General features: G+C 33.5%; 1 protein-coding gene across 9 annotated transcripts in view; it reads right to left on the minus strand.

The window, feature by feature from the left end:
* The window catches only part of LOC145276755 (endophilin-A3-like), a 557,457-nt gene that overhangs the window by 285,233 nt on the left and 251,434 nt on the right, over positions 1 to 20,790 (minus strand). For all 9 annotated transcript variants that reach the window (XM_080127997.1, XM_080127994.1, XM_080127991.1 and 6 more), the window contains exon 3: positions 17,928 to 18,000. In XM_080127997.1, the coding sequence (XP_079984123.1) occupies positions 17,928 to 18,000 (73 nt within the window). The remainder of the gene's footprint in view (positions 1 to 17,927; positions 18,001 to 20,790) is intronic.

Here is a 20,790-nt window from a genome sequence, read left to right on the forward strand (position 1 = left end):
CGTTAAAAAAAAAACGGGGGGAGGGGAGAAGAGGGGAAAAATATAAAAAATCTTCTCCTCCCCCTTTTTTTAAAAGGTGTTATAAGTATTTTACCTTCAATCATGAATAATAAGTTTTCCCTTCATGATTGCAATATTTAAATTCTGTACCCCCCCCCAAAAAAAAATGAATATATATATATATATATATATATATATATATATATATAAGTACAATTTTTGGTATACATATTCTAAATGTTTTTGAACAAAAATAATACTTTCGTGGTCATAAGTTCACAATTGGATTGCCTTCAGCTTTTGTGTATTTTATAATTGAAAAGACGCAAGACAATTAGCCTGTCTCTCTTGTGATGAGATTTATAAAGATGTTCCCACACGGAAATTCTATAGCAAACCCCACTCTCCCCAATGGTTTACTTCTACTTGTGCAGCTGGCATCGCGCAAAGGCAGCATGCGTACTGCAGATTCAACCAACATAAGTCCAGTTAAAACAGACACAAGAATATAGAAGCTAGAAGTAACTGTAAGAGAGAAATAGCGACAGCTATGACAGAATACACAGAGATCACCCAAAAATGCATCGAAGCACAGAAATTAGGAACCTATGATTTTTGGAAAATCTACAACAGTGTAGTAAATAATGGGCAGTCAACGATTCCCCCACTATCAAACAATCATGAGATTGTTTGTACGGCAATCAAGAAGGGTAACTTTCTTGCCAGTCGGTTTGCCTACAACTCCACACTTTAGCTGGCACACCACTCCCTCCCTGACTTTTCTTTGCGGACAGACGCCATACTAGATGATTTGAAAATCACTCCTTCTCAGGTACATGGTATTATAAAAAACCTAGACACCTCAAAAGCATGTGGACCCGATCTCATCCCAGCTGTGCTATTAAAAAAATGCTCCGTTAAAGTTGCTCCAGTCCTCTCCAAACTTTACAATAAATGCCTTAACAAATCTTGCTTTCCTGACTACTGGAAAACCGCTTCTGTGATATCAGTTTTCAAGAATTCTGGCAAAAGAACTGACCCGGTAAATTATCTCCCCATTAGCCTTCTCCCACCTTTTGCCAAAATATTTGAGTCCTTAATTAATCAAGCTCTTGACCATCACCTTACAGCTGCTAAACTCCTGACCGACAATCAATATGGATTTAGGCAAACCCGTTCCAAAGCAGATATCCTAACTGTAATCTCTGAACATATATACCATTCACTGGACAAAATAGGGGAGGGTAGAATGGTAGCTCTCAATATATCTAAGGCTTTTGAAAGGCTATGGCATGATGGTCTTCTAAGGAAAATTAGATCATATGGTATAACTGGAAGAATACAATGTAATTAAATCCTTCTTAAGAAAAAAATCCAGGTTGTCCTCGATGGTTGTACATCTAAACAATATGATAAAAATGCGGTAGTACCTCAACGGTCTATCCTTGGACCTTTATTATTCTTGATATTCATAAAGGACCTATCTGATAAAATTGTCTCTGAGATGGGTATATTTGCTGACGACACCACTTTATAACAGGCACGAGGGGAAAACAAATGAACATATATCTAAGGAAATGGCAGAAACACTAGAGGATGACCTCCAATCTGAAGTGGAATGGGGACAAAAATGGATGGTCACATTCAATGTTGCCAAGACCAAGCTTGTTTCCTTCAATAATTACGAGAAACCTTCTCTACCACCAATAGCAATGGCCAAGAACACATTACCCGAAAGTACTTCCTTTAAACTCCTCGGCCTAATGGTTACAGGGTGGAATAGATACATTGAGAGTATTGCCAAGGCTGCTGTGAAGAAAGTGGGCTCTCTCTACCGTGCTAGAAAACTACTTGCGCCTGAAAGTATCCTGTACCTCTATAAGGCCACCATTCGCCCATGTATGGAGTACTGTTGTCACATTTGGGCTGGTGCATCTGCTACTTGTCTCTCACTCCTTGACAGGGTTAAAAAAAAAAAAAAAAAAGTCGCCAACCTGATAGGTCCTGAACTGTCATCTAGGCTCTAACCTCTGTCCCATCGACGAAATGTTGCATCCCTCTGCTTGTTCTACAAGTACTTTAATGGTGAATGCTCTGACAAACTACAAGCACTTGTACCCCCTCGGCGTGAATACCTGACAAACCCGACAAGCAGCTAAATCCCACCCTTCACAGTAAAGACCCCTAGGTGTAAGAAAGCCTTATCCTCCAATAGTTTCTTCCCCAAAACTGCTAGACTTTGGAACTCCTTTCTGGGATTCTGCTTTCCCAACCGTACTGATATGCAGAAGCTCAAGTGTAATGTGAACAGACATCTTGCTACTCATCTGCCTACATAATATCCCTGCAACTTATGTCCTCGATAGTAGCTCCCTACTTTAAAATGTAACTGTACCTTGTTTGGGGTGAAAAAAAACTGTTAAAATTGTGTGTGTGTTTGTGTGTGTCACTGAAAATCAGAAAAAGAATGGTACCGTCAGTTTCAAATCCAAAACGAAAGTGGTAAATATCTGATCGCCTATGTCGGACTCTCTTCAGCTTTTGTTTATATGTCTCCCGAGAAATGGTGTCTCACACGCTATATGAACTCTTGTGATATTACAGTCCCCAATGTTATTTTTATTTTTGCAATCCTTTTTTTTTTTTAATATTGGGTTTCAACCAACAATTTTACCGATATAAGAGTAGTTAAATGAGAAAGATTTATTTCTAATTGATGAATTCAAGTAGCCACACACACACACACACACACACACACACACACACACACAATGTGCATATTTTTATATATTTCTATGTACAGGATTCATTTCCAAATTAAAATTAACTGATCATTATGAATGTAAGAGCACATCTGCTAAGTATAATTGGGCTCTACAGACAAACTTATCTTTAGTTGACCTTTGACAACTAAATATTTTCGTTTACTAGCCAAATAGAAAAGTTACTAGCCAAACCTACATGATTCTTAGAATATGACATCTTCATTCTGTGACGAGTATGTACATCATAAAGATTTTTTGCATTTTTTTTTAATAAGTGTAATTCTAATATACACGAATTTTATGTTGATACTTGAAGGTATAAAGATTCGAATTTCATCAGGTATTTTTTAAACAGCCTTTGTTAAAAAAAAAAAAAAAGAAAAGTATATTGTTTTGTTAAACCTTTTATTGTTTAAATAATTTGACTTTGCTCGTTTTATTAAATAAAAAAAAAAATTGAAAAGATATTTTTCATTCAGTAGTGAGCTTTGGAAGATTGTCGGTGAAAGAAACATAATCGCCAAAAGATAAGTGTTTCATTATTTCTAGTTGCCAGTTTAAAAAATCACTCGCAAATGCGACTGTTTCAATATAGAGCCCTGTAACGAAAGTTATATTTAGTTTAATGGGGGGGGGGTGGATGAGGGGAGGGGCCTAAAAATTCAGACACATCTGACTTTTGTGAAATTTAGACGCAAATTAATAAACATTTCAGAAATTCCAGTTTCTTTGGAGTATTTTAAGGGTTTTTTTTTTTTTTTTTTTTTTTTTTAACATTTTTGTAAGAGATTTAATATGGGAACAATCTCCCATTTAAAATTTTTTTCCCCCCAAATCTGCATTAAATTTCATCCAATGACTTGTCACATCTAACAACTTTCTGTACACAAAATACAAAATATAAATACGCTCTTCTTTTCGGATTTTCCTTTTAATTGAGCACTCTGCTGGATTTCTTTTTCCAAAAACACTAATCATATATATATATATATATATATATATATATATATATATATATATATATAGTCTGTTTATTGTACAAACATTATCGGTTACATATGTGCCTACATGTTTCAGTGGAGTCCCAATTCAGGGGCAACACTTTATCAGACCAAAAAAGAATTGATACTGAAATGGGTGCCAAGACCACATTGGTTTTTATAAGATAAACAAACATACACCTCAATTTTCCCTGGGATGTAGATCACACCCAAATATCTTATGGTCTTGACGCCCATTTCAATATCAATTCTTTTTTGGTCTGATGAAGTGTTGTCCATGAATTGGGATTCCACTGAAACATGTATGCACATATGTAACCAATAATGTTTGTACAAAACAGACTATATATCAGCTCTTTCCTGCATTCAGCACTCTTTAATAATCACGCGAGTTTCATTGGATTTACATTTAGGAAACTAATCGATACAACCGGTGTATATATATATATATATATATATATATATATATATATATATAGATTATTCATTGAACTTTTGAATAGTCAAGTCGTTGCCTGATAATATCTGTTGTTTGATTGAAACAAGTGGCTATTTGTAGCAGCGGGATGTGAGCATGTTTATATAACAATAAACAAGTATATATATATATATATATATATATATTATACTAAAGCTGGGTGAATCAATGTTTCTTAAAGACGTCTTATACATTTTAATAAGGATAATTTGTATGCAAAAAGTTTGACAACTGAGATGGATGAGAACTCAGATGTGGAGAAAATATATCTGGATAGCAAAGCTATTGAGGTTGTCCAGAAGTTTTGTTAGTTTGATGCTATCATTAGAACACATGGTGGAACAGGTGCTAATATGATTGCAAGGAATGTTCTATCACATAAGTTCAGGAAACTTCTGCCATTACTAATCCAGAAGCGCATTACCACTGTTGAACAAAGGAAAGAGTCACACATGTATATACAGTGTGATGATGTATGGAAATTGTTGTGGAGACGCCCACTAATTAACATAGGCGGGTGAGTGAGATATACAAAGGTATCAATCACCAATACCGGGAGAGTCTGGCAATGACTATCAAATAGGCAAGACGCCTATGCTCCATCCAGTAAGACATGCAACATGCCACCTGCCGGAATATCTCCAACTGAAGTATATCTGAAGACATGTAAATATGTATATAACTTTTCTTCCTAATATATTATTGTATACCTTTACTTTCGTGTTCTTGTTAATTATTTGTGCAGGCAAAACAGAAATGAAACGTGGAAAGTGAGGATTAAATACATGCGTTGCATGAAGATAAATGATATTCAAATGACGCAATGAATGTGTAATGCAAGTCTTAAAGACAGGGTTAATTCTGGTGACCTCAGAAGAAGATTATATTTGGACAGTATAGGGAAATATGGGAAGAGTAGACTTGATGATATGGTCACATTCAAAGAATGGGTTAAAGTCTATACATACATGCGGGTGTTTATACATGCTGGTCTTTTACACACTTTCTGCCTCTTTTTCATGAAGAAATTAACACAAGGAAACGGTTGCTGAGTTTTCTTCAAGGTTTTATTTAGAGAGAATAAACTTAAGAGATAGACTAATATTCTCTTAGCCAATTACTTACTTCTTAACTTTCTAACTTATAGAAATAGGTGATCTGCATGAAACGAGAAATCGATAACATTCCTCAAGATTATCATTTTATTTATGATTATTAGTGCTGAGTCATTCGCACAGCTTCTACAGAAAGACCGATTTAAAAATCTTAGTTTTCTTTAAGCTTGATAATCGTGACACCATTCATCATCATTTGACTCCTGTTTTATCTACAGTTTGACCTGTTGACCCCTGCTTCAACTTTACATAACCCATCTTTCATCCAACCCTGGAAACGATTGTTTTACAGATCTGGATTATCATCGTGCACTCAGTGTGATCCCTGTTAAAATTCACACTAGCTAACTTAATCGCTACTGACGTAGGATTCCTAATATATAACATGCATAAATTTAGAACAGTTGAGGAAACGGGTTCAGTTTATAGGGGAAGACCAAGAAAAACATTGCTAAATATAGGTCACTTTGGAAGTCAACTTTAAAAAGCTGTCCAACACATGACAAGAAATGAAATATGATGGTCTATTTGAAAAAAAAAATAAATAAAAAATATCTGTGAAAAATGAATATTTGAAATAATTGTAGATAAACCACTTCCCATAAGTTGTACTCGATTCTTTTTTTCTCCGTGTAATCTGTGTTTAAATAGAATATAAAGTTAATTACTTAACTATGATTCGGCATAATTACATACAAAAGGTGGCAGATAAGCTTGCAACCGAAATATTAGGTGAAGCTAATATAAGGTTAGTAAGAAGAAAATGTTTTTTTTTTCATGGCCAAGTTCAAAAACAGATGGTCTCGTTCCTATGACATGATGTAAGTCACAGCCCCTTATTGTACATGTGTAAATAATTGCCTCTAAGCTACTATATAAAGTAAGTAATTGGTTGTAATGAGTATTCACATCACAACTAATTCCGATGTTGCATTAAGCTAGAATTTTTAGCCCGTTAAAAACGGACAAAAGTTATAACCCATTGATTTAGAATGAGTGTTTTATGTCAAATTGTTGGTTAGATGTGATTAAATGTGCTCATTTTTGTATTAAATACTAATCCCTCTATCTATCCATCCAGCACAGCCGTAGCCGAGACTGAACTCACTATACGAGTTTGTAGCGTAATTCAAATCTTGTCAATAGTTGAATACTTGATGCTTCGCCAGGGCAATCAAGGGTATTTTTTATTGTGACGCCATCACTAGATGGGGTGCCTACCACGGTTTAAGAGAGTCCCATGTACCCTCGAGAGAAGGATAGACAGTGTCAGTGTCTCAACCTGGTATTTTACTTTGCAGTACATACAGTGTCTCGCTTTCCCAAATGGTCACCCATCTGGTACTGGTTGGGCTCAACATTGCTTAACTCCGGTGATCTGGCGAGAACCGGTGTGTCAATGTGATTGTGCCATATATAAACTAAAAGTATATATACTAATCCCTAACTGTGCATTGAACAGATACTATTATATTTAGTCCACTACACCTTATCATAGCAAATTTAGTTTGGTTTTGTTTTATGGTATATCAACAATTTTCACGTTATTTAATGCTGAATCCGGTAATTTTGGAAAAAAGTTACTATGCTTCAAGTTCTTTATGTAACAATGCACGTATGGGCACATGAGAAAATATTAGCAGCAGCAGTTGTTAAAGCACGTATGCAAATTAGTAAGTGTACACAAGCTTACGTCACAAGAAAAAAAATAAACGAGGATAAACAAGTTATGTGTTGGGTAGAATGAATGGTGAGAAAGCACTGGCTAGTGTCAGGTGGCGAGGAGGCAGAGACTTTTAAAAAGCACATGCGTGCGTGAAAAGACTTTGGAAATATAACGTATTGAGTTGTTTTGGAAGGACTACGAATAAATGCATTTCATTTGCACTTTAAAAAAAAGCAAAGTCCAATTTTTAATTCTTTTTTTTTTGTTTGTTTCTTTGCGGCAATTTGTACTTAGTGTTTGGTTTGGTTGTTTTGCAAACAAAAATTGTTTTTGGCTTTGCAAAACATGACTGAGTTTAACAAAGAAAAAAAAAACATTAATGCTTGGTGCATTTTAGGTTAAGAAGACAGTATCTTCAGACTGCATGATCTGGTTACACCTTATAGTAAAGGTCCATACAAAATTTCAACCAGATTGGACCAGTAGTTTCCAAGAACAAGTGGAAAGAACAATCAGGTTAATGTACTGTACTTTGGGGTAATTGCACCAACTAGCTAAAAGTGTCCTTTTGGCAACCACACATATAAAGAGAACTTTCTTTTAGCTGTACTGTATATATTTTTAAAAAATTGTTTTTGGCTTTGCAAACATGACTGAGTTTAACAAAGAAAAAAAAAACATTAATGCTTGGTGTATTTTAGGTTAAGAAGCCAGTATCTTCAGACTGCATGATCTGGTTACACCTTATCATAGTAAAGGTCCATACAAAATTTCAACCAGATTGGTCCAGTAGTTTCCAAGAACAAGTGGAAAGAACAGTCAGATAAACTAAGAGAAATATAATATAGGTTTTATGTTTCTGTAAACGTTAATGTACTGTACTTTGGGGTAATTGCACCAACTAGCTAAAAGTGTCCTTTTGGCAACCACACATATAAAGAGAACTTTCTTTTAGCTGTACTGTATATATTTTTAAAAACAGTGGGTTTTGCATTCTTTTATCTATTTGATATGCTCAAGATCATATTGACCGTACATAGCTTTTTTTTGGTTTGTTTAAATTATTTATATTAATCTTTTTCAACCTGAACAAGGTGTATTGTCATTTGAATGTAAGGGGTAACGGGGTTTGTATTACTGTACACATAGATTCGAAAAAGTTGTCAAAAAACAAATATAGAACAAATAAATGTTATCAAAGGCAAGATAAGTTACTTTTCTACCTAACTGGATATATTTTTTGTGTTTTTATTCAGTGTAACATGTTTATTCAGCTCGAAAAACATGCAATGTTTACCGATGTATTGGAAAATTCAAAATGGCAGCCGACTGTCTCTCGGAGAAAAGGTATTATAAATAATAAACTAGACAAAATACTGTTAGAAAACAACCGAATACATGTCAACTTATGTCACGGTAACATATATTGAGCGAATTTCTAACAGTATTTTGTCTAGTTTATTATTTATAATACCTTTTCCCAAACGTACCCTCTCCGAGAGACAGTCGGCTGCCATTTTGAATTTTCCAATACATCGGTAAACATTGCATGTTTTTCGAGCTGAATAAACATGTTACACTGAATAAAAACACAAAAAATATATCCAGTTAGGTAGAAAAGTAACTTATCTTGCCTTTGATAACATTTATTTGTTCTATATTTGTTTTGTGACAACTTTTTCGAATCTATGTGTACAGTAATACAAACCCGGGTAACGATTTGGGATCATGTCTACAGGGGGACCAAGGTAGGTGTGGAACAATGAGATATCTGTCCACATAACATTTAATCTTCTGCATGTTAGTGCAGTCAAGGTAACAGGAAACAGGGAGGGAATTCCAAAGCATAGCAATCCAAGGGAAGAAACTATTAGAACAGAAAGCCTTACTGCATTTTGGGACCTCAGAGGTAGGGTGCTATTTGTCATAGCAGTTAGTGGTTGAGAATGTTTTTTGTTGTTGTTAAAGGAAAGAAGCTTAGTCTTAGTAGCATACAATTCTCCCATCCATTTACGGCTCGATTCCACTACAGACTGAAGGTCGTTTTCTAAGGTTGCTGTCATTGCTTTGGATATGTGTACATAAGTTTTTTTTCTCTCATGTCTATTATAAACTGTAGTGTTATCTGTAAATATACCGGTGTCAGGTGTTGATAATCTCAACTTTCATTTAATGTGGTTTGAAGTGAGAACTAGCCTGTTTATGTTGAAAGCTGCCTATCTATTATTGATTTTGAATTCTAACCTTTTGTTTTTATCCATAGGAGTAGATTGTTCTCATTCCATCAGCCATGACAGAGTAGAAGTGTTAATTTTTGTTATTCTTAGTTACTTTCACTTGTAGTAAGGATTAACCCTGTAAAATAAAATGTCGACGAACACTGCATGTTCGCAATCATGTTGGGAGTCACCAGAATGTAGAATAAAGGTACATGAAAAGAAGTCTCGTTCTAACATTTAAAAACAACTTCATTGGTCATCTTCGTTAATAAGTTGTATAGAGAAAGGGTTGGTCGCGGAAAGAGTTTCTGTGTAGAGATGTCGATGATCATACAGGTTTGTTGAAAGGGAGAAGAGTTCATGGGTGTTTGTGTTTAAAGTAGTAGTGGAAACGTGCGCTACGAATGATTAGAGATAGTCCTGTAGCATGAGAAAGAGAGTTCGTGTGTGTGTGTGCCTCATGGACATCTGTCGTAAAAAGAATTTCTGTATAGAGACTAGCGATGGGACGATTCCAGTATTTTTCCTGATTCCGATACAATTACAGATTCCATAGTAAATTCCCGATTCCGATACAATTACTGATTCCAATTCTTTATAAATATTTAATTACAAAAGTGTTATTTTGTCCCGATTGCCGTACAAACACATCTTAAATGTGTCTATATTTTCTCAAACGTAAAAACACACTTGTGAGGCGGTGATCTAGAGATTTTAGTCTTACTGGAAGTTTAAAATCGATAAATATTTATTATTTCATGATTATTATCAGTGATGGAAATATTTCTTAAACCAAAATCAAATAAAAAAAATGATAATTCAAGGAATTGGTTTTGGCATCGGAAAATAGGCTCAAACGCTTTTGATTCCAATACCGATTCCCCAAAAAGCTCCGATTTTTCCAATTCCCGATTAATCGTCCCAACACTAGTAGAGACATTCATGATTATACGGGCCTGTTGAAAGAGAGATGAATGTGTGTTGAAGTTATGGTGCACAGCCATGATGGATTGTCTCTTAGTAGTAGAAGCAGGATGCACCACGAAAGATTAGAGAGAGTTCTGTAGGATGATAAAGAGCTTGTGCGTGTATACCGCATGGAAGTTTGTGTGTGACGGTAGCCATGTTGGCTTGTTTGTATTCACATCTTAATCGAACCCTGTGCCCAAAGGCCGGGTAAGTCTAATTGAGTCCCAAGAGAGTAGTTGGAGGTGACAGGACAGGTCCGTTTCATATGAAGTTGTTAGCCCATGATCTGGGAAGAAAGTTGCCAGCTTAACCTATTATAAACTTGGTCACGTGATTGAGAGCTGACTTCTGATTGGGCAAGCCAAGAAGGAAGTTTGTTTATATTTTTTGTTTATTTTTATTTATATTTTTTGGTTTATTTTATTTATATTTTTTGGTTTATTTTATTTATATTTTTTGGTTTATTTTATTTATATTTTTTGTTTATTTTATTTATATTTTTGGTTTATTTTATTTATATTTTTGGTTTATTTTCATTTATATTTTTGGTTTATTTTCATTTATATTTTTGGTTTATTTTCATTTATATTTTTTGTTTATTTTTATTTATATTTTTTGTTCATTTTATTTATATTTTCTGTTTATTTTATTAATATTTTCTGTTTATTTTTATTTATATTTTTTGTTTATTTTTATTTATATTTTTTTGCAGCGCAAAAAAAAAAAAAAAAAAAAAAAGAATTGTTATTGTTATGGCAGATGAAAGACAGAGGCACTTCTAAGAGTACATCAGAAACATTCAGGTTACATCGCCGATATCGCTAAATGGAGGCAGCTTTATTGTATGCGCAATTCAAAGGGAGCAAATCGTGTTTTGTTTTCTTCATGTGTAATTAAATACAAAAGCAAAAATAGGCAGCGACTACAAACAGACACACAGGTTGTTTTTGCTTTGTTTTTTGTTTTTTTTTCTATTCGTCCATCTTTACAACTTCGCTCATCTTTCAAATCAACCACCTTGTTTGTGTTTGTTGTTGATCACATTTTCTCGCTATGTCAGAGTGCTGGCACTCCTTGGTATTTAAAAGGCATAAGCAATAGTTGCTACAAAAATGCACAAAGTAAATGCTAGTAATTTCTCCAACAGACACACACATTAGCTGTTTATTAATAACTACCAATACATACACACAAACATGCGCGCTTATACATACAGCGTAACCTGGGTATAAGAGACCAACAGAACATGACCCGGATATAAGAGAGGTTTCCTCTGGTCTCAATTTAGAGCTTGTGTTGATGTTCAAGTGTAACCCAAATACAAGAAAGCGTTTGGGACCTGAGAAGAAGTCTGTTATATCTGGGTTATACTATATAATTTGAGGTCATTGTTTTCCAGAGGTCAAGTAACCAATGAAGTTTAATGAGGTTAATACAAGAGTGCTCAATCCCGAAGTAGAGCAGGGTATACTATTTATTTTATTAATTTTTTTTTTTTTTTACATAAGCAGTCATATGTTGCTACACAGTCATGAGCATGTTTCGGTCAGATAGTTACCAGAAACAAGAAACTTCTTTAGGCGATACAGCTTATACAAAAGCAAAGTTTGCAAACATTGCCTTCATATAAGCTGTATCACCTGTAGAGGTCTCTAGTTACTAGTAACTGACCGAAACATGCTCATGACTGTGTAGCAGTATATTACTGCTGATGTAAAAACAAAAAAAGAATATATATATATATATATATATATATATATAACTAACATGCTTATAGGTAACTTGTGATAGTAATGATTATATATATATATATATATATGTATTTCATGAGAATATATAAAACACGAAGCAACATTGATTTTATGCAATACGCCTGACAACTCCTCTCAAGGAGGCTTCACAGAAAATCTTGTGTAGTTTAATTGCCATATATATTTTAAAAACTTACTATATATATATATATATATAAGCTGTAATGGAAAAAATCCAGGAAATAAACGATGGTTATAAAAATGAAAGCGTGAGTCTTTGAATTTTCAACCAAATTTTGCACTATATATATATATATATATATATATATATATATATATATATATATATATATATATATATATATATAGTTAAATAGAATTGTAGAAGCAGATGAGAAATTTATCAATACAACTTATAAATACATGTGTACATATTCATATTTAATATATGCAGTATATTTATATTTGCACAGTGGTCACCTGGGAAAGTCGGTCTGGTGGTATGTCCGTGCAATATAATATTTCGAGAAAGATCTCTTTGTCAGATATTTACTTGACTTTGACAAACGGTTTTTTTTTTTCACGTTTAAATTAAAAGATATCAAAATTTGAATTTCACTTTAAGCATTATGGTATCTGTTCAGTGCACATTTATCTATAAGTATGACAAATCACTTATAATTCAATGGCTGTAAGTGTTTATTTTTGAAAAAAAAAAAAAATTAAGAACAGAACGACTTATAGAAATCTATCTATATTCTTTTTTCATTTTAATATACTTTCATAGAAATGTTTGTTATGTCACAAAAAACTATTTTCTTTACGTCACAAGTGTCATGCTCATACATTAATTCCATAGCTAATATAACATACTAACCCAATGGGTCACGATTAGTCTAATTGAATATAAAAATATATATTTATTTTTGAGCAGAATGAACCAAAGGGACTTCCCCATTATACAAAATAAGGGGGGGGGTCATAATATTTTTTACTATAATGGGGTATGATCCTGCACAGTCGGGAGATTCTATTTATAAACGATGCTGCTAGGAACTGACGAATCGAATTAATTCATGTTCTGCTACCAACCAATCAGAAACCAGAATTGCTCCATAAATATTAAACCTTTTCTGTAGCAATTTCGCATATGTTTTCTTCTTCGTGTCAACACGGAAAGAATCATTTGCTCTGTGGATTCCCACTCGAGAACTGTCTATTGCAAACCAGTCACCTCCCAGGGCTTGTGTAGAACAACGAACCATCGGAAACTGTTCTATCTACTGCAAACCAGTCACTTCCCAGGACTTGTGTAGAACAACAAACAATCAGAAACTATTCTGAAACTAAACATGGCTTACACTTGTAGATGTTATATATATATATATATATATATATATATATATATATATATATATATACACACACACACACACACATTAAGCTAAAGCAGAGTAAATAATAAAAATAAGCAAACTGCAATTTCCTTTTGTTCTATATTGACAAGGGAGGTGAGCGAGAGGAGGAAATTCTTGCATAATTGTGACGTCATAGGTGAGAAGGGAGAAGATCGTACAGTCTCTTTTCTGACCTGATTAACTTGAAGACAGATGTACAAATAGTCAACAGTGAGTGGCATTCCACCTTGCTTGAAACAGGTGGTGGTGGTGGTGGTTTTGGGGTACAGTTAAATAAGCAATGTAAGCTACGGTTCTCACTGAGCTTCCTAAAGGTTTGGAAAAATAAAATAATGAGAATTAGCAAAAGCGCTTTTAGAAGCATTTTTAACAAAATTTTTAGTTTTGGGTAAACACAGAAATTGCCATAGAAACCATGTTAAGATGCAAATTTATCTATCTATATATATATAAAAGCGAAAATGTTTTTGTGTGTGTGTGTGTGTGTTTGTATGTTTCGCAAAAACTTTCGACACAAGCCACGGATTTTTGCCAGATAGGTATCATTTTAAAGCTCCAACCTTCGCCCGACAAATATCGAAAAATTGGCCCAAAACATTAATTCCTTCACTCTAAATTGGGCTCTTTTCTACAAGGAGGGGTGCCGAAAAATCATTCCTTTATTTTCTCTCCTCCTGCTACTACAACAATGACGTCATGTTTGACCTAGAAAATGTTGACGTTAGTTTAAACCACCTGCAAGTGTTTTTAAAGGTTTAATTTTATCCGTTATTAAGTGTATGTCTCTTTGGCATAGGGTTAACGTGTCGGGCGTTTTTTCTCCACCTTAGCCTCAATGCTTCGGGTTCGAGCCTGTCTTTCTACCTAAACTTTTTTCCCTTTGTTTTCCTTTTTTTTTTGTTTTAAACTTTGTTCGCTGTTTTGCTTTGCTTTGGTTTTTCCAATTTTTTTTAAAATCATGTTTTTATAATATTAAAACAGGGTCACCCTCTCCTACATAAACACCTCCAAACACCCGGGTAATGCCAGGTACCCACACTAGGATGTATATAAAAGGCAACATGTGTGTGTGTGTTTGTATGTCTCGCAAAACCTTTCGACACAGGCAATGGATTTTCACCAGATAGGTATCATTTTTAAGCCCCCTCCCCTTCAGACAACAAATATAAAAAAATTGGCTAAAAACATTAATTCCTTCACCCTCAACGGGACACTTTTCTACAGAGAGGGATAGCAAAAATCGTTCCTTCATGACAAGATAGCCAAATACGCATGCGCAAAAAAACGGTCTTTCTTGAATTAGTTTAAAGTTTATAAAAACTGACCCAATTTTGCCGACGCGCTCTTAGCTCAGTGGTTAAAGGACCAGTGTCATTATCTTAAGGTTGCAAATATTACGGTGATGTAATTTCTTTTATTTTTATTTTTTTATTTTTAAAGTTTTGATATTGAAACAGGGTTTTTTTTTTAGGGGGGGGGTCCATCACGTTCACTGTTTTTGTTTTATTTTCCGATTGCTTTAAAGTTTTAACATTTTTTTTTTTTTCATAATATTTTAAAAGGGTTATTACTTCGTTTATTCTTTATGTTCCAGTTTGTTTTGATTTACCCCCCTCCACCAACAGACACACCTCTAAATACCCAAGCAACGCCGGGTACCCCTGCTAGTATAATTATAAAACTATGGACTGTCTGACCTTGCTTGCATCTTGTCTATCGAAAACATTTTTAACAACCCTGCTTGTATTTAATTAAATTCACTCTTTTCCACAGTCCAACTATACTGAGTATGTTCAAACATGTTTTTCCTCACATATACACACCCACATGCACATACACGCACGTATATACACATCCTCATACACACACTCACAAGCATATATACGTATACACACACATACACATTGTACGCATGCACCAGAGCTGTGACGTCACTTCCTTTTAAGTGAAATTCAGACATGCGCAGTCAGAACACTCACCCCGATATAAAAGTCCACAACACCATTCAACTTCTTTTTTTCTTCCCTTTTTGCCTTGGTTCGTCAACCAGGCAAGTTCGCGTCCACAGCTCTTGGCTTGGAGACTTTTCCACGTGGACGACTGCTATCATGAACGCGCGGCTTTGCTGAGGCCAACACTCTCTCTTTATCTCTCCCTTTCTACATGCGAGACTGCCATTTCTCATCCTCTACTTCATTCATTTCTTTTCCACGCGTGTAGTCGTCAACGACTGAATGAACACGTGTTCCACCTAAACCCTTTATTTTCAACAGAAAATAAACGACATGTTTATTTTATCCAGCAATTGAGTTTTGTTTCCTTCTTTCCATTCGTTTCATTAAACTTCAGTTTGCGCTTAACTTGTAGACATAGTTTCATGATTGAAACTATGATTTGTTATGCTTTGGTTTCGGTTTCGATTCTAGCTGATGGCACTCAAATCATTTTTTTTTTTTTTTTTTTTTTTTTTTAACTTTTGAAATCATGACTATGTACTGGATACAATATAATATGAAATAATTGACTATAATAATAAATATGAAATCTGCATAAATTAAAATATCATATTTAAGTGTATTTTATGACCTGGCAGCGCTAGGTGCTCCTGCTAGTATTTTATTAAGTGATTCGATTTTTCCTTTTTATTTTTGCATCATAACTGTGTTCCAAAGTTTGTTTATTGAATTTCAAAAATTTTCTTAAAGATACTTTTAAGAGCTTTTTTTGCCAATCCTTATTACTAGGGCTAGGACAACAGCATATTCTTTTCATTTGACTCTCGAGTGTATGTCCGTTGATATCTTATGTGCTGTTATATAGAGTGATGTGGTTCTTGGTTGATTAACTGTTTCGGATACATACTCCAGAGTCAAAACAATGAAAAGAATATGCTGTTGTTATAGCCCTAATAATCAGACATATGCTGGGAGTGCATGATTGACCTAGCAGATACCATCATAGGCTATGAAATCGGCAATACAGAGTTCAAATCTTATTGAATCTACTGCTAGGAAGGATAAGAACTCAGAATTTTCCTTTGTAGCTAAAACAAATAGCAACTAGTGCTTACAATTGTGTAAAATGAATAAATTTGCAATAGGTATTTTAGCCATAACACAAATGAATAAAACCTGTCAGAAACAAAGATATACGTAAATCTCCTGTCCCTGTAATAAAATCACCATGAGGACTCAAACTTCAGAAGGAACTGCTGCTCATATAACACCGTAACAACACTGGCAAAAGTACCAACACCACTAAGGTTGCTTCCTTCTCCTCCTTATCCCATATCCTGTTTTCTAGGTATGTAGTTATAGGAATTGCATAAAAATATTTTGTGAAAATTATTGAGTTAAATTTACAAATTAAACATTACTGAACTATTATATCTTTAAAAAAAAAATAATCTTACACCTTCCACAGAAGGAGTATTGAATTTATACAATCTTTATTTAATTGCCTCCTCACGAGGGCAAAGTTAGACCCAAAGCCGTTTCTTAATGTGGTAGAAAATCCAGCTTCTCAAAAGCTGACGCTCAGTTTAAGAGAAGTTTATTCTTCTCTAACTGACGACAAAACTGATTTGTTTACCTGCCTTCTACAATAGCAATGTTTGATACAAGGTCAGTTTATATTGGGAATCCAGCTCCCTAAAATGAAACACTAGTTTGGTAACAAAAATAAAATCAGATCAGATCTCTGATGAAAAGCAATAGAAACATCTTAATTTTTTCTGAAATGAACGAAGGAGATTCTGAAATAAGGTAATACCTGGGAGCAATAACAATTGTAAATAAACAGTGTCATTACAATCTTGGCCTTTGGGACAAGATCAAAGTGTAGTATCTGTTCTTCAGATTGCTGCACTTCTATTTCTTGTTCTCTTTCGGCGGAGGAGAAATCCTTCACGACTGAGACAATTTTTATTTTTGTACCTTTTCTCCACGTTAAAAAACGACCTTGGTGTCTAACTCTGTCCCGTGGGGAGGCATAGTAAATAGGTACAATTCAACACTCAAACCCTACATGTGTGACAATCGCACGGAAACAAACAAAAGGATATAACTCAGCATTTTTTTTTTTCAGTTTTAATAGAAGGCATTTATTCTTAGTATCACCAACAATACATTGCATATTGTGTTAAATTAAAGTTCATTGTGTCTGACATGTAGTTAATAAAATCATGCTATCTTGACACAAGTCAAAAGTCTCTCGCTGCCATGGGTCACATATTCATCTTATATCGGCACGCTTTTAATGGTCCTCACCACATGGTGCATTTTTTTCTCTCATTTTCTTTCTTCTTCCTCCACTGTAATACCACTTCGTACACTGACTCCGTCATTTGCATATGTGTTATGCAGCTGTTGCAAGCGCTAGCGGCTCTGTTACAGTGTCATTTCAAAAATGATTGTGAGACTAAAAGCAATAAAACAATCTTAATCTCCTCTGAAATTAGAGAAGTTGGTTCTGAAAGAAGGTAATGCTTGGGAGCAATAACAATTCTAAATACAGTGTAATTTCAACAATGCCTGTGAGACTTACCTGGATTAGGTTGAAGAAATTCATGTGTTTTGTTCATCATGTCTGTCACCATTAAACCAAGGACATCAACTTTCTGTAAAATAAAATATAAAGAATAAGTTTAAAAAAAAGATTAAAAATGGGAAATCGTTTTCTAATGATGCGAAATCAGATATCAAAGAAAGAAGCTTTTTAATCACAAGATTCTTTGAATAAAAATTAAGTTCAATTCAGTTGTCTTGTTTTATGGCATATCAACTGGTGATAGGATGATTCTAATATTTTTCCGATTCCGATACAATTACCAATTTCAATTCTTTATAAATCTCTAAATATTTAACTATAGATTTGTTATTTTTTCTGATTACCGTAAAAAAACACATTTTCTCAAACATAAAAAAATACACTTGTGGGGGAGGATCTCTAGATTTTAGTTTTACTGATAGTTTAAAATCAATAAATATTTATTTTTATAATTAGTACCAACAGTAGAAGATTTTGTTTAAAACAAAATCATATAAAGAAAAAAAAGATAATTAAAAGAATCGTTTTTGGCATTGGAAAATAAGCACCAATGTTTCCGATTCTGATACTTCAAAAAGTTCTGATTTTTTTTTTTTTTTATTCCTGATTCCAATTAATTGTCTTAACACTAATATCAACCCATTTTAGATTATTTAATGCCGAATCTGGTCATTTTGGTAACAAGTTTTTTATATTCAAAGTTATTTATATTTTAAAATATTTATATTTGATGTTTGGTTTGGTGGCTTTGTCAAGGGAAATTGTTGCAATATGCTTAGCATAATAAAGAGGGTATGATGACAAAGATTTGGGCGATTCTATTTAGAACCATGAGAGACAAAAAAAAAATTGTTTTAATTAAAAAAAAAAAAAAAAAAAATCAGATGTCAGAAAAGCTTTATAAAATACTAGCAGGCGGCCCGGCGTTACTCTATTAAAAAATATGCTTAAATATATTTCAACTCATGCAGATTACATATTTATTATTACAGAGACAATTCTCTATTATATTAAACTTAATATATAGTAGAGATAAAAATGAAAAATATATATTAGTGGCCTGGCAACCAGGGAAAAAAAAAACAAAACAAAAAAAAACACTACGCAAAATTGATCCTAAAGCAGCAGAACCGAAACTGGCCTGCAAGTACAGTATATATATATATAGCTTAGTGCGTTAGAAGAAAAGAGTGATCTCAATTCTATAAGAGGAGACTTATCTGGACAATATAAAGTTCAACAAGTATCATTGGAGCTTATATATATATATATATATATATATATACCTATTATCTAGAATTCGATAAAACTCCCCCCACCATCACATATAATTTTAATTGATCTATTTCGTTCCTAATGAATCCCATGCTAGACGCCACATCCCCACTATGTTACCTAGCATCTTCTCTATTCTTCTAATGAGAAGCATTAGGCTTCGAAATGCCTTGGCATAAAGAGTCCCTTCTATTCCCAAACTAATTGTTTGTATTCCCTTATTGAATAGATGAACCAATCTATATTTACCAATATATAGTTTTTATATATATACACACACACAAATGTAGGCAAATTTGGGCATATTTTATTGGTTTGAAAATATAGGTTCTCTTTTACAAATTGTCATAAAATTTTAACCATAGAATAGTATTATAGCCTTCAAAAAGCCTGCAAATTTGTATGTAGTTTCGTCCAATAGAATCAAGATATGAGCCTTTCAATATTCAATTTGGCTACTAGTGTGTGTATATATATATATATATATATATATATATATATATATATACACACACCACCTTTGGGGGGGGGGGATTTTATAAGTTCCAGAACTTAACAAATGAAAGCTCGTTGGAAAGGTAATGATCTGAATTGTGTAGTGGGCTATGTGACATTTGTCCATAAGGTCACACATTAAGGTGATTATCCATCATTCAGAGCTTATTTTGGGCATTTTTTACAGTCATAAAATGTTTCAATTATAGTTATTTGTTTTCCTAGTTTCGCATATGAATTACAAAATATCTTATATTTCCCTAAAACCTCTAACCTTGATGGAGAGGAGACTAAAACTTGCTGCTATGGTTTCAAATGATCTGAAATAACAGCAAGGGGAGACTTGATTCCAAATATCTCTCCTCTTTGGTTTTTTTATACATAAAGTAAATTTCACAGAGTATAACAATTATTTGATACTGGAGATATAATTGTATCCTATTTCCAAAAGAGAAGAGATATAGAGGGAAATAATATATATATATATATATATATATATATATATATATATATATATATATATATGACTTGGGTGCCATCAGCTAGAATTGAAACCAAAATATACAACTCTTCACCCTCATTCCTTAGCCTCTGAGCCATGTCCATATAGCAGGGCATCCGGCATTGCCCAGTCATAAAATATGCTTAAATATATTTCTATTAATGCAAATTTCGTATTCATTACTATATATTGGGTCCAATATAATAAGGATTTAAAAAATAAAAAAAAATGACCTGTGCGCCACCACCGATTTATTTTTGCCACTGCCGTTAATGACTGAGCTATGAAGACGTGTTTGCTGCAAGGCTAAAAATTAAAGCACGAACCAATAGCTATTACGTTATGCATTCGACTTTCACCTGGCAAAATTTTGTTTTTAATTTTTATACTTTTGTAGCAATTTTCCTGAGCTAAAACCCAAATGTAAAGTTTTGGATGGGTTCAAATACCTTATATATGAAGTATCATGTCTATAGACCAAAAACTGGCAGTTTTGTAGGCAAAAATTTATAAACACACACACGTGTATATATATATATATATATATATATATATATATATATATATATATATATATATATATATATA

This window comes from Euprymna scolopes, chromosome 5 (genome assembly GCF_053919585.1).
Source record: "Euprymna scolopes isolate OS-2025 chromosome 5, ASM5391958v1, whole genome shotgun sequence".
In the NCBI taxonomy this organism is placed as follows: Eukaryota; Metazoa; Mollusca; class Cephalopoda; order Sepiida; family Sepiolidae; genus Euprymna; species Euprymna scolopes.